The sequence below is a fragment of the Eptatretus burgeri genome, chromosome 2 (genome assembly GCF_056783735.1).
Source record: "Eptatretus burgeri isolate ZD-2024b chromosome 2, Ebu_testis_v1, whole genome shotgun sequence".
In the NCBI taxonomy this organism is placed as follows: Eukaryota; Metazoa; Chordata; class Myxini; order Myxiniformes; family Myxinidae; genus Eptatretus; species Eptatretus burgeri.
This window is the reverse complement of record NC_140962.1, coordinates 159,546,032-159,560,327: the sequence shown is the minus strand read 5'-3', so window position 1 is coordinate 159,560,327 and position 14,296 is coordinate 159,546,032. Positions and strand designations below refer to the sequence as shown.

The 14,296-nt window shown below is 48.7% G+C and overlaps 1 protein-coding gene across 9 annotated transcripts in view; it reads left to right on the top strand.

Moving 5' to 3' along the window:
- The first annotated feature begins 3,689 nt into the window (after nucleotides 1-3,689).
- INTS13 (integrator complex subunit 13) overlaps nucleotides 3,690-14,296 on the top strand; it is a 37,112-nt gene continuing 26,505 nt past the window's right edge. The window contains exons 1-13 of one of the 9 annotated variants that reach the window (XM_085871838.1): nucleotides 3,690-3,705; nucleotides 4,983-5,141; nucleotides 5,324-5,581; nucleotides 5,674-5,748; nucleotides 9,030-9,235; nucleotides 9,344-9,424; nucleotides 10,221-10,311; nucleotides 10,587-10,721; nucleotides 11,470-11,554; nucleotides 11,734-11,751; nucleotides 11,915-12,007; nucleotides 12,118-12,207; nucleotides 13,597-13,775. In XM_085871838.1, the coding sequence (XP_085727964.1) occupies nucleotides 5,363-5,581; nucleotides 5,674-5,748; nucleotides 9,030-9,235; nucleotides 9,344-9,424; nucleotides 10,221-10,311; nucleotides 10,587-10,721; nucleotides 11,470-11,554; nucleotides 11,734-11,751; nucleotides 11,915-12,007; nucleotides 12,118-12,207; nucleotides 13,597-13,775 (1,272 nt within the window). In that variant the 5' untranslated portion in view covers nucleotides 3,690-3,705; nucleotides 4,983-5,141; nucleotides 5,324-5,362. Of the gene's footprint in view, nucleotides 3,706-4,035; nucleotides 4,342-4,982; nucleotides 5,142-5,323; nucleotides 5,582-5,673; nucleotides 5,749-9,029; nucleotides 9,236-9,343; nucleotides 9,425-10,220; nucleotides 10,312-10,586; nucleotides 10,722-11,469; nucleotides 11,555-11,733; nucleotides 11,752-11,914; nucleotides 12,008-12,117; nucleotides 12,208-13,596; nucleotides 13,776-14,296 lie in introns of those variants that run through there. The other 8 variants (XM_085871836.1, XM_085871840.1, XM_085871835.1 and 5 more) reach the window with 8 other exon arrangements.

The window sequence follows — 14,296 nt, the reverse complement described above, 5'->3', positions numbered from 1 at the left end:
GCATCCTCAGTGAGAACCGATAACCTGAGTACATCATCAGTAGATTTATGCACAAATTCCTCACTGCTATAGATGAACGGAAGATGGATCCTGAAAAGTGCTCGGTCTACATCAAGATTCCTTGGAAAGGGAAAATGGCGCAAAGATATGAGGAACAAATCAAAAGATGTGTCTCAAACACGTATCTGGCTGTTCGTTCAAGAGTGATTTTCACCTCTCGACGTTTGATTTCTGCAGTTAAGAAGGATGTTCTGCCTGCCTCAAAACTTAGCAATATTATTTATGAGTTCAAGTGCCGATGTGATGCTCTGTATGTAGGCAGAACTACCCAGACTCTGACGGACAGAATCAAACAGCACGTCCCTTTGTCCATCGGGAAAAACACAATTGGTACACGAATACAGCAGGTACGTACTTGTAGGAAGGTCCCAGCATCAATCCCAATGTCGTGTGTATCTGCTATTGGACAGCATTTGATTGAGAAGGCAAACTGTGCTCAACATTATCATGTGGATGCATTCAAGATATTGAGTAGAGGACGAAGTATAACGCATCTCCGAATACTACATAAATATGGTCTCGTGCTTTAACTCCATATTAACAAAAACAAGGGGGGCCATGACATTTTATGTCTATTTTACTTTTTATATAAGTGTAGCATATTTACAACCTTGCGTGTTGATACGCAGTGTGGAATAAAGTGCTTCCTGCACCACAAAGGTTAACGGGAATCCCCAGCGGAGCCATAACCCTTTCCCATGAGGCAATACACAAGACATGCAACACCTACACACCTGGGTGACGTCAGTCAGCCTCTGTTATCAGTCCGAACACGTGTCTCCAGCAGGGTTTGGCACATAATGGTGAGGACACCGATTTGATCATTTCGTGAACAATGTCCTTCAACCACCGAGATCACGTGACTTGAATCGTGTTGTACAACCTGTTACGACCTTTTGACAATTCACTGAAGAAAAACCTAATTACAAACAAACATTAATAAAACACATTTATTGAAGCCTGAGAGACTCAGCGAACAGCGTCTGGAGGTCCATTGTGTTACCAGGACCGGTCGTCCCCCCTTAAAGTCGGAGGGCAACAAGGTTCACTACGAATGGTCTGAGACCACAAGGAAACCCGGGAGAAGTCTCCGTCCGTGCGGTCGCTTCAGCCGGCAGAGTCGATTAAACCACCCGAGACCGAGACCCCTACCAACAGCACTCCGTACACATGCACACAATCACCCATCAATGCTCAAACTACCTAAAAGTCCTGTCAACATCCCAAAACCCTTCGATCTCCATAACTTCCAGGTACCAATCTAATTATAATTTAAACTTATGTACTTTTTCTACTGCCACTACCTTTCCAGGGAGACCTTTCCATGCATTAACTACTCTCTGAGTGAAAGTCCCCTACCTTACTACCGTCTTAACTCTCCTCTTCTTTACTCTCAGGCTATGGTCCCTGGTTCTGTCATTGTCTCCTCATTTGAGTAATTCATTTTCACTTACTTTATCTCCACCTTTCATTATTTTAAACTTCTCCATCATATCTCCTCATAACTGCCTCCTTTCTACTGTATACAGCTCTGTCTCCTTCAGCCGCTCCTCATAGCTAAGTCTAGCTAGGCCTGGAATCAATCTAGTAGCCCGACACTGAACCTTCTCTCTGACATCTATGTCCTTCCTGAGTTGTGGTGACCAAAACTACACACAACATTCTCGATGTGGCTCTCACTAAATTCCTGTACAATGTTAACACCTCCTCTTTTTTCCCCCTCCTTACACAACCAAAAAAGCCATTTGTTTTCTGTATAGCTGCCTGGCCCTGTGCTGCCTGCTTACCTCCCGTATCTATTACCACCCGCAGATCCTTCTCCTGTGTGACATGCTTCAAAATTACCCCTTACATCCTGTAATCTCTATTTTCATTGTTCTTTCCCATCCCCAACACCTTACACTTGCTCAGGTTAAATTACATCTGCCAATCTTTTTGCCCAATCCATACAAGTATCAATACTTTCTTGTATCTGATCACCACCCCCTCTGATATCCACCTTACCTCCAAGTTTTGTGTCATCTGTAAAATTGGAAAGCTTACTCTTTACCCCATTATCCAAAACGTTGATGTAAATATTGAATCGTAATGGGCCGAGTACTGATCCCAGAGGTCCCCGCTACTTTCATCCTCTCAGCAAGACATCCTCCCACTCACAGCCACTCTTTATTTCCTACCACTAAGCCAGTTTGCAATCCAATTACCTACCTGACCGGCCACTCCACAAGCTCTCACTTTGGCTAACAACCTCCAATGTGGTACCTAATCAAATGTCTTCTTAAAGTCTAGATACACTTTGTCCACTGCCTTTCCCTCATCCACCCAATCAGACACTGCTTCATGGAACTCTAAAAGATTTGTTAGACAGGAACTACCTTTGGGAAACCCATGCTGACTACCTTTAATTAGTTTGTTTTTGTTTAAATGGTTTATCTGGTCCTTAATTAAGGTCTCCAACAGATCGTCCACCCAATGGGAGCAGGCCACGGACGAGCGGACCGCGCCCCGAAAAAGTGATGGAGGAAGGATTTATAGATTCAGAGGTGCTTCCAGTAGGGGGAGCGCACGTCTGTCTGGGTCTGCGGCTGGCTGCATCACGTGCATTCGAGGCGTCTCGTCTGGCGCATTGCTGCGGGCGGTCGACCATATCAACTCGGGAGATGGTCTCGTGTCGCCTGCTTGTGAGCCGGAGGAGCGTGCCAATGCCCGGCGCTACCCTCCGTACCTGGTGCTTGGAGTGGCCTCGTGTTGCGGGTTCGAGTCCGGTACCCCAAGATCATCGAGAACCACACGAGGTGGACAGGTGCAAGCCAGCTTCTTTTCCCTCAGCCCATCTTCCCTCCGAGCTGACGGGGCAATAAAGACCTCGAGGTCCACCTCTGTCTGGGTATTTGCGTGTGTGTGTCCTTGGCCCCCGTCTATAAGTAACAACTGTGTAAGTGCTTTCTTTGCTCATTGTACATTGTATTTCTTATAGTGGTGATAACTCTGCTCTTTTTGTGCTTCCCCTCTCTGATTATTGTAAAATAAATACCCCTATTGTTGAATGTACCAGCTCGTTTCTGTGCTTCTTTTATTAGCTTAGCATAGTGCGTGTTGAGAAATAGCGAGGCATTAAATTGTGCCTTTGGACCGACGGGCCTCGGTAACGATCCGCTCGGGTTACGCACGGTTCGAGCACGGTAACGGCTCGTCCCACTCGAGCTCCGTCGAGGGTATGAATTCCCCGGTAGCTTTGCCACGTGGGTAATTAGGTATATTGAAGTTTGGCAATTAACCCTACTCCACGCGGTCGAATTATTGGCGATTCACGGTCCTGTAAAGACCCGTGGCTCTTGGAGGTATCCGAGGGTCACGACCTAAATTCCGGGTGTTCGGTGGAGCCGACCCTACTGCTCCCCCTAGCGGTCGTGATCGCCACAGAAACCCGGCGCCACAACAATATTAACTGAATCTTCTTCGTTCAGCTTGACAGTCGCTCCTCTAATGTACATGGCAGCTGTGGACGACGACCTGTCGTGTATGAAGCCATGTTGACAATCGTGTTCTTCGTCAGCATCTCACACCAGGCAGGCTCTCCAACAGTTTGCTGCCAACTAACATCAGGCTGAGTCGGGATTCGAACTCGGGTTACACAGCTTCTCGGTGAGTGAACGTAACTCCAAGGCATCTCCCATGTCTGGCCATCGCACCAGCCCTGCTCATGAAGACCAAACTCATCATTCCGCCTCACACAGGTTATCACCTTCATTGAGGTGTATAGCAAGCTCCAATGGGCGTTCTTCCCTTTTCCGTTTCGTATTTTTCATTTTAAATGTATAACGATAACACATCATTAATATACTTTAAATACCAAAAATACCGATAAAAATTTGAATAAAAAACAACGTACTATACGTCAAGTACATCGCAGACCGAGCAAATAACGTTGCCTCTTACACCGCCTGAAAGAACGTCGTGACTTGCATTGCCGAAGGAGATAGTTATAAGGATTTTGTTAAATTTATAAATTGCGGAATTTCATGTTATTAAAGTAATCCCAAGTTGCGTCACGTTCACGGATTATATTACTGTGTGAGGGAATCGTTCATCCGGACCCCGTCCACGAGGTGATCCAAGATGGCGGCGTTCCGGGGACTTTGGTGAAGGAAGTCGAGGCGGGGCCGAGAGGCCGCAACGAGATAACCCGCGAACTCCGCTCGGGCTTCGTGTCCGTGACGTCGGTGTTCAAGATCGCCCGTGGGACAGGACGGGTGTTTGAGGGTTTTTATCATCATTACAGTAAGTGTTGTTCATCATGTTACTGTGAACTCGGATCGGAGTGGAGATTTCTCTTCACGGATAGGCTGTAATCCGATGAACCGGCACACAATGGCCTGCCGTGCTTTAAAGGGTACATTGTGAGGTCTTTACCTGATGAACCGGCACACAATGGCCTGCTATGCTTTAAAGTCTACATTGTGAGGATCTTCACCCGAGGAACCGGCACACAATGGCCTGCCGTGCTTTAAAGTCCACATTTCGAGGTCCTTTAACAGCCACGAGTGAAGAGGAAAGTCGTGCTCGTTGCCCATTCTCGACGATGTACTCTGGGATGGAGCACCTCCTCGTGCACGGCACCCTGGTGGCTGTAGTGAGTCAGGTTACCCTTGACGTGGTCTGGGTGGTACAGATGTAGCTCATCTTCCTTCAAGCTGTTTAAACTGGATTTAATTCCCGACTCGACTGTAAACCGCCGCTGTGGTGTTTCACAGACGGGGCGTCGCATCGCAACGTACTTTGTCTCTGGGATGGACGTTAAGTTGGGTGTTCTATCTGCTTGTATTAGTGGTGGACGTTATGGATCCCTAAGTGCGTTTTGTGAATAGGAGGTGAGCCATCTCCGGCACCGTAAACTAATTCTAAGCTTCTGCGCCCAATAGGTTCCAGCCAAGCGTCAGGCCTCGCCAGCTGGGTTGTGAAAGACTTGGGCCAAACTTCCTGCTCGGCGAACTCCACAAAGAGGTGGGAGTATTTGGGGCTGTCGCTGTCGCACGTTTCTGGACACACATCCTCCGCACACACGAGCTATTATCGAGCAGGTATTTACTGGTCGGTGACCAATTCTCACCTTTCAGTACCCGAGACTGAAGAATACAAACATCCACTTGCTGCACAGCTCCGTTTGTATTCTAACCCATGAGATGCCAATCACAAATGCCTCACTAACATAAACGGTCTTGGGATTTGTTTTCTCACCTAAAAATCCCCTCAATATTCCTAGGGTGCCCGGTCCGTCCGAGCGACCACGTCGACCGCCGACATGTTTGGAATGTCCCACAAAACGGTCTACGTGCTGGACCACTCGTCTCGAATGGCCGTGTCCAGCAAGCAGAGCCTGGACCTGGACGTTTTCACCAAGGGCCGCGTTCCCGGGATCATCCCTCTGGCACCCATTGCCAAATCGCTGTGGACGTGCGTCGTGGAGTCGGCCATGGAGTACTGTCGGATCCTGTACGATATATTCCCGACCAAGAAGCTGGTACGCCGAGGCGAACCCTCGCGTGCTTCGGTTCCAAATCTCTGCATTCTCATTTTTAATTTCTCCTAACCGTCGGTTTGTCCACGTTTCAGGTTCGATTCCTCGTCAGTGACTCGAGAGCTCGACACCTGAACCGGTGGAACGAGGAGGATCAATCCCTGCAGCACGTGAGTCCCTTTTGGTTTCCGTGGGAATGGCATCATCATTTTGTACGTGATGTGTACCAAACTCGTAAGCAATTAATTTATTTTAATTTCTCTTGTGTAGAAGGGTGACTTGGAGGGGGGGTGGGGGGTGTAGAGAACACCCCAACAACAGAGTTGAGGGAAAAAATATTCGGACCCGGGCAAATAAGGGATGCGGATAAGAATGAGAGGTGGGAGGACATGTGGAGTGGACATAATGGAAGAAGAAGAAAAGTCAATGACAGATGTGGAAGGAACAATTTGAAACCTGGAAAGAAGTGGACTTTGTGAGGGTTAGCGAGGGTATAAAAGATAATGGGTTTGGATTGGGTGATCCTGAATCCTGAATTTTGGGAGTTTCACCAGAAAGTGGTTGATGGTGGACTGTGTGTGTCCTGCACAAACATGGGGTGAGGAAGTGGGGGAGGGGGGCAAAGCACGGAAAGATCAGAGGGTGCAAGACCAGAAATGAGGCGGTATACGACAAAGAGATCATTGACCTGTCCGCGATGGCGAAGTGACCGACCCATTGATTCATCTTCATCGCGGAAGATTCCAATGATCTTGAAAGCCTTGGTGTCCACGGCGTCAAGCTCAGCAAGGTGTGAGGCGGTGGAGTCAGCCCGAAGAGGGGCGAGCAGTACTCCATAAAGCTGCGGGTGAAGGCCTTGTACGTGGATAGGAGCTCAAGTGTGCCAGGGACGGACCTTGTACGACGGAGGATGTCCAATCGGTATCTGGCTTTGGAGGCCAACGTTGAAATGTGGTTTACCCAAGAAAGATCGTGGCTGAGAGTGAGACCCAGGAAGGAGTTCCATGTTTGTTTGTAAGACATATTCCAAGTGTTTGACCAGGTTGTGATTATTTATTTATTTATTATTATTTTTCCAAGGTCTGAATAGGGAAAATGCTGCAGCCTTCCTGCCTGAAGGATGAGGAATGTCACCGCAGAGGGGTGGAGTCGTCAGCAAATTGATAGAGGATTTTCCAGAGACAGAGAGATCGTTGATGAAGATCAGGAATAGGACTGGGCCCAGAACACTGCCTTGGGGCCAGAGGTGCAAATTAACATTTTTATCCACCGGCCAGCAGGGCCGGTGACTAGAAAAAGTTACCGGCCCAGCAGAATTTATACCGGCCCGATAAAATAAAGACTAAAGTCACAAATCTGATATCAAACACTTTTAATATACTCACATGAGTGAGTTTGATGGATGAGGTTGGTTGGATGAGTGAGTTTGATGAGTGAGGTTGGTTGGATGAGTGAGTTTGATGGAGGAGGTTTGCAGAATGAGTGATTTGGGTGGATGAGTGAGTTGGATGGATGGATGGATGGATGAGTGAGTTTGATGAGTGAGGTGGGGGGATGATGCAGGGAGGAGGATGTTGTGGGTGATTGGGGGGGACCTTTTTGTGTGGGTGATGGGGGGGGGCAGGGGGTTGTGAGTAGTGCTGGGGGGGTGGAACTTTTGTGGGTGATGGGGTGGTTGTGGCTGATGGATGATGGGGGGGGTTGTGGGGGGGTACTACTCGTCCACCCAACATCACATATAAACTCACTCATCCACCTAACCTCACCCATCAAACTCACTCATCCACCTAACCTCACCCATCAAACTCACTCATTCACCCAAATTCACTCATTTAACCAACCTGGGCATGAGAAAATTCGTCCAAACCGTCAAATGTCGCACAATCACGCGTGATTTGTAACGAGATGAAAACAGACAAAATGGCCGCCGCAGAATGACTGGTGATTTCTATGGATTTCTGCGTAAAAAAACAGTAGTTCTAGTAGAGAAGTTTGTACAAATTGTACAAAATAACAGGAATCACTGGTGATTCTCCAGCCGGGCAGGTAAGGCAGTATCGTGTACCCGCCCAGCACAAAAGTTAGGCACCGTTGGCGACCGGGCGGCCGTTAATTTGCACCCCTGGGGGCACTCCAGTGTTGACATGGAGAGGAGAAGAAAGGGTTCCTTTGAGAGCCACGTGTTGTCCACGAGAGTCGAGGAAGCCAGTAATCCATGTGTAGAGTTGTTCTGGGATAACATAGGCAGAGAGTTTGGAGAGTAGGCAAGGCAGGATGCCAGACTGTGCCAAACCTCCGAGGGAGATGGCCCTGATCTCCTGTGTGACATTGCATGTCCAAGGTTGTTGGAGAAAATTCTGAAAGGTCTGCAGTTAAGTGGATCCGTTTTCACACCTTTTTTTAATGTAGTGCGGTGATGTTGGTGGATTTCCAAGAAGGTGAAAGATGACTGAGTGCAAATGACAGGGTGAAAAGGGCAGAGAGGATGTGCAGGAGCAGTGGAGCAGGTTTTAGGACACGTGAGCTGATGCCGTCTGGTCCAGTAGCGGAGTCAGAGTCGAGGGTTGAAAGAACTTTCTCCACCTTCTCAGGTGCAAAAGACACAGAGTCCAGGAGCAGTTTGGTACAACAGGGAGGGATGTGTACCGAGAATGAGGTGGTGGGCACAGAGAGTGGAGGGCTTGGGGACGCAGGATTTGGAAGCAAACACAGAATTGAGGAATTCGGCCTTCTCACGGCCAGAGTCGGCTGTGGTGCCGTTTGAAGGGACGGAAGGGGAGCACACACCCGAGACAGACTTGGCAAGGCACCACCAGGTTGTGGAGGAGGGAGACGAGTTTGAAAGGTAATCGTTGACGTTGGACAGATGATGTTTTTTTTTTTTTTTTCTGGCTGAGCAGACACACTTGGTGTGGACTTTTCAGAATGAGCTGAGGTTGTCTACAGTTTGATTTGCTTTCCAGAAAGAGAAGGCAAGTTGATTCAAAGCAACTACGTCAGCGCATCATTCAGTGTACCATGTGCACGTAATTGGACACCCATGTCGCAACCTCTTGCTCCTTGCCTGATGAAGGCCTTTTTGTTGTTTCATCTCTCTGCATTGTTCACGGATGTTCAACATGTGGTCATGGACCCAGGATCCAAATGTCATCAAGCTGACGACTCCGTTATAACTTTCCCAAGCTGTGCTATTCTGGGTCCATCATGGTCACTTGCTTTGTATTACCACCTCATCGGTCACCATTTTGTTTTGATCGTAGTTTGAGGCAAGAGTCTTTGTTTTAACAGTTTGAAGCTTCTCGGGAATGCCTGAGTAAGTTTAGTGGCAAATGTTTCTGGAATGTTCGTGAATTTGATTGTGTCCCGTAGTCGTGAAGGTCGAGTGCCCGAGGTCCGCTGGTGTTGGATTTTTGTATTCCGCACACACCGATGGATCCCCGTCTCCCGTCAGCTTGCGGCAGCATTGGCCACCGTGGGGCCTCCCGACGCCGTGGGGGATGGAAACGAGTATGTCGGAGTTGCGCACGGCCTGCTGGCGGCCGTCGAGGTGCTTTGCCAATGCAGCGAGATGCAGCACTCGGCCAGAACGCGCCTCCTGGAGCATGCCGATCGCGTGGGGAACCGAGGTCGTATCGTGTGCCTCATGTCAGCACGAAGGTACGTGCCCGGCGTGTGGTTTGCAATGTGTTGTGGAAATGTTTTCCCTTGGCCTGTGGGGTGTAGAGTTCAATGGTCAAGTGTACTTTGTTTGTTTGCACCTTCCAGCGATAACAGTATCCGTATGTTGGAGGAGACGGTAATGGGAGCCTTGCAGGACAACAACAAACTCGCCGCTGGTTCCGACAGGTACCGCCCGTACGCGTGTTTGCGGAGGTGCTGTCGTGTTCTCTGGGACGGTTGTGGTGTTTGTGGTTGAATCCTGTGATTGTGGAATGCATGTTTTAACCTCCATGTTGAGTGCCACGATTGTACATTGAACATGAGGGAGTGTTGGGTGGTGTAAGTTCAGTGTGCTGTGTAATATCCTGGAATTTATAACTGGTGGAGTTGGCACATGCCTGGTGTTGGCTTAATGGTTAGGGTGGTGGGCTTGGGATCCCCCTCGGCTGTTGAATTAATACCAGGTGGGGTTGATTCTGCCCGTCGTCCTTCCGAGGTCGGCAAAATGAGTGCCAGCACGCTGGTATCCTGTGTCGGAGTGGCGACCCGGCAATCTTGTGGAGGTTGCGTACAACAACACGTAGCTGGTAAACCTAACGACGACAGGGTTGTGGGGTCCAGGCAGGAGATGGACTAACAATACGGAAAGGGGGCAAAGTCGGGAAGAGCAGAAGAGATCGTGGACGGGTACGGACGACACGAGACTGTTGCGGGGTGTTGTCTTGAAAGTTTGGAGAGAAGAGCAAGTGAGGAGAGATTCAAGAAGTCGATTCGATGAAGAGGCTAGGAAGGAACGCCTGCGGCCTGGTGGTGCAGGTGAGGCCTGCACGGCATAGTGCAGTGAAAATGGAGTGTAAATGCACGTCAAGGGATTGGTCCCGTGGGTCAACGAGCTAACCGTTCAAACCTTATCCTGAATCGTTGATGAAATGTTTTTTTTTGTAGAAAGATGATTTAATATTTGATTTGACTTGTTTCTCAGCCTGATGCAGATCCAGAGCTGTGAGCTCGTGTTTATAAACGTGTTCCCCGTGAGCGACGACTCGATGATTGTGGAACGTGCCCGTCGAGAGGTATGTACCTTCTGTATCATGACCTCAGGGTATTGGAGGTCGACTAACCGCTGCTGTGAAATTGAATCGTTGTGCCGAACCGGGCGAGTGTAGAATGAAACTTATTTTTCTCATGTAATGATGGTGATCACGAACTCTGGTCTTGAAATCTGTTTGGTTTATATCGGGGAATCGTTCGGTCTCGGATCGATACGGTCGTGTAGGGACGACACCCGTACCGGTCGGTCCCGTTCTGGCCAACCGTTTCGATCCGTGCCGCCACCGTGCGTGCGCAGATCTCTCCCGTGCTGTCGAGCGAGGTGCACAGCGTGCGGGCCGGGCGCTACCTCTCAGCCAAGCTCACCACTTTGGTTCAGCAGCACTTCGACCTCGCCTTCACGACCATCACAAACATCCCCATGAAGGTATCGGTGTGTACGGATCTTATTGAAATGTTTCCTCTTGAGCTTGTTACCGCCATGCTTTTTGAAAGAAACGGGGGATGTCGTCATCTGCTCAGTCGGTCCATCCGTCATGCTACCTCCTCCTACACGGTTGGGCAAAATTTCACCAAACTTGGTATTACGGTCACCACATGGCAAGAAGGTTCAAGAGCAGCATCATTTTTGGCTCCACCCCCTGGGGTGGGGTCAAAAGGTCAAATACCAAAAAATTATATTTTTCAAAACTTCTTCAGCGCAACTTTGGATGTGTAATCAACATTGGGGGACGTGTGAAATGTTACGATGTTTTTGGATGTTATCGCCGGTTCTTACCCCAAAGGGTGGGGGGTCACTTGGGTCAAAGGGGAATTTTTTGTTCAAACTCAAATTTGATATTGGGTCACTTCTTACCGTCTTTCGACATTGTTTTTGGTGGTAAGCGTGGGGGATTTGTGATGGCCTGCTATCGACTTCACTCCATTTTGGTTCTGTCCTTCCTTTGTTCTTGTACCACCGTCTCTGGTGCTTCTGGTAAAGCCTAAGTTGCTTCATCGTACCATGCCCACCACCATCACCATCCCCACAACCACCCCTCTTAACACTTTTCACGGTACACTCACCACTCTCCCAAGCTGACATGCCCATCGTCCTCCCCACCAAACCCGTTCGGCCGATCACCCTCCGCCATCTCAAACTTGGTGTTCTCATCTCTCCACCAAACCCGCAATGCCCACAGGAAGAACAGCATGCGAACACTTCCGCCAACTACGATGTGGAGCTACTGCACCACCGCGAAGCGCACGCCGAGCTCTTCAAGATCGGTGATGCTCCGCTCCCTCCACAACTCGTGTTTGGTTTGGGGGTTGTTTCCCGTCAATTTATCGGGCCTTTCTTGGTTGCTCAGACCTTGATGTCAATGTCGATGGTTCAATGATTGTTCCGTTATGTTTGTTATTTTCACCGACCCCCTTGGATGGAACTTGCACCGCTCCACTATCAGAGGCACATCAACCCAGAGGTTTGTCTTCAATTGATCCGATCAAACATGAACGTGCTTCGAACCTTTCGCCATTTGTGTGCGAGTCCAGTGGGTTTGTTGTTACCAGCTCGGTGTGGCTACATCTGCCCAATCAATTTGTTCCAATTTGCCTCCGTTCCCCCCTCCCCCAACCCCTTTTCAGGAGATGCTAGCCTCATGTCTTCCAACAGCAAGGACGGCATGACAAAGGACACGGTGACCCTCAAATGGTGCACACCACGGACGAACAACGTGGGTTAGTGGCGACTCATCACGCTGAGCACACTTACGTGGCACTCGTCGGTTTTACTCGTTTTCCCGCAGCTTGTTTCTGGTTTAACTTGGTGTCGATTCATTCCCACGCAGAATTGCATTACTGTACTGGGGTTTACAGAATCTCCCCCGTCGATGTGAACAGCAGGCCATCCTCGTGTTTGACCAACTTCCTTCTGAACGGTAAAATGTTGTTAAATTTTTTTTTTTTTTAAATCTTGAGTTACAGGAGAAGGGCGCGGCACACCCACCACTCATCCAGATCTTCACCAAAACCACACCGATTCTTCGTGGTCACACACCCTACCTGTCCACCAAAAAATGGGGATGGGACATGGGAAGTGGAAATGGAATTGTAAAGAAATCGAGACGACCGATTGGCATGTTTAATGGGCGGTAACGATCTCCACGGTTGTTCTCAAGACTAACTTACCGTTGGCAGACTGAGTCAGGTACACAAGACAAACGGAGAATGACGGTGTGCATACGTATGAGACAGACAGCTCCATTGTGCGTGTGTGGAGTGCAAGGTAACGCACATTGAAGCCATGTCGCTAAAACATGTCCGAGAGGCTCCGTTGTAACACGTATGGAACAGCCATTCTTCGTGTGTGGCTCATGATACAAAAGTACAGTGGGGATGATTTAAGATGAAACGCGGATGTGAGATGGGAGAAATAGATTACACGAGGATGAAGGGTGACGGGGAATTGAACTGGACATCCATCCGATTGTGGTTGATGCTATTCGGGGTTTACAAACACTTATGCTGATGCTCATTAGCATATAACTACTGAATAATTAACCCCTCATTAACTTCTGTATCATAAGAGTATAATTCGGCTGGATATCATAAGGACGTGCTGGATGTGGAAAGAGGTTGAACTGCGGTTTGGAGCTCATTTGAAACGAGAAGGAATCGGGTGTTGTTGAAGGAGGACTCCAATGAGGTGGTTTGAGGAACATTCCGTTACGGTGTTAGGATGAGAGTTCGGAGAGATGGCGGTGGAAGTGTGATTTGTATTGATTGCCCGGGAAGAAGACGACTGAGATTGGAAGTTGAGAGACGGGTAGAGAATCGTGCCATTGGCCGTGGAGTGAATGGGGTGTGTCGTTGCTTGAAGGAGGTCATTCGTGAAATGGAGGAACAAGTGTGAAGTCTCGCGATTCTCGCAATGCTATGCAAGTGATCAGACATTCGTCGTCAGGAACGACTCAATATAATGATGGCATGAAGGAATTGGTAACACCTGGGTAGTTATACACCTTGTTTTGCAGAAAACATTCCTGAATGTCCATCTCGGTTTGTCCCTGGGATTGTGGAAGTGAACGATGCATTCTGGTGTTTTTGAACATCCATCGATTTAGCTTTTAATGTTTTCATTTGTAACAAATCAAACATCAAATTGACCCCTATGCTTTGGTAGGCCTCAAATTTGTTTTCATTGTAAGCAACTGGGGATAGACGACCTCATTGGCATTTTCCTCAACTCGCATCCTTCAGGTTTGAAGTGACAACGATGACAATGATCATGTACTCTCACCGTCATCCCTTTTGCGCGGTCATGCCAGGCCGCTCCGTGATGCTCGAACAACCGCGCAAGTCCGGCACCAAGGTGGTGGGACACATGCTGTGCAGCCACGGTGGGGAGATCTTCCTTCACGTCCTGAGCAGCTCGAGATCCACACTGGAGGACCCACCGTCGATCAGCGAGGGCTGCGGCGGACGGGTTACGGACTACCGCATCACGGTGGGTCGTCAACATCTCGCACGGCGTCCGCGTTGTTGTTTCTCGACGTGTCGTACAAACTTTTCTTTGGGTCTTTGTTTCACTTCACGCCCTGTGTTGGTGAAGCCTTGGTTGACCCATGTGAGAAACATTGGACTATTGGAACATACGTTTCAGACATTTAGCCCTTTAGAGCCCTTACACCTTTCAGATCCCTTTAGACAGGGCACAACATCGGAAAAACTCTCACTTTTTTCCCTGTCAAAGTTATCTCGGCGGCTCCGTCACCCGAATACTATATACTTTCAGTTTAGTGGAGGGGGTCACCCATCCTGAATTTTGACTAAGTCAACGTGGTGGCAAAAATCCAAACTTGCCACCGATGCCATTAAATCTGGCTTTTGAAGGATTTGTTTGGCTCGGATATTGATTCCGTGTCCCTGGATGCAGTTATTTGCCAACCATCTGCTGGAATTATGCACAAGTAGTTCATTTTTGAGTAAATTTGCGCTCGATGACAAATCCGATGTGGCCACCGTGAT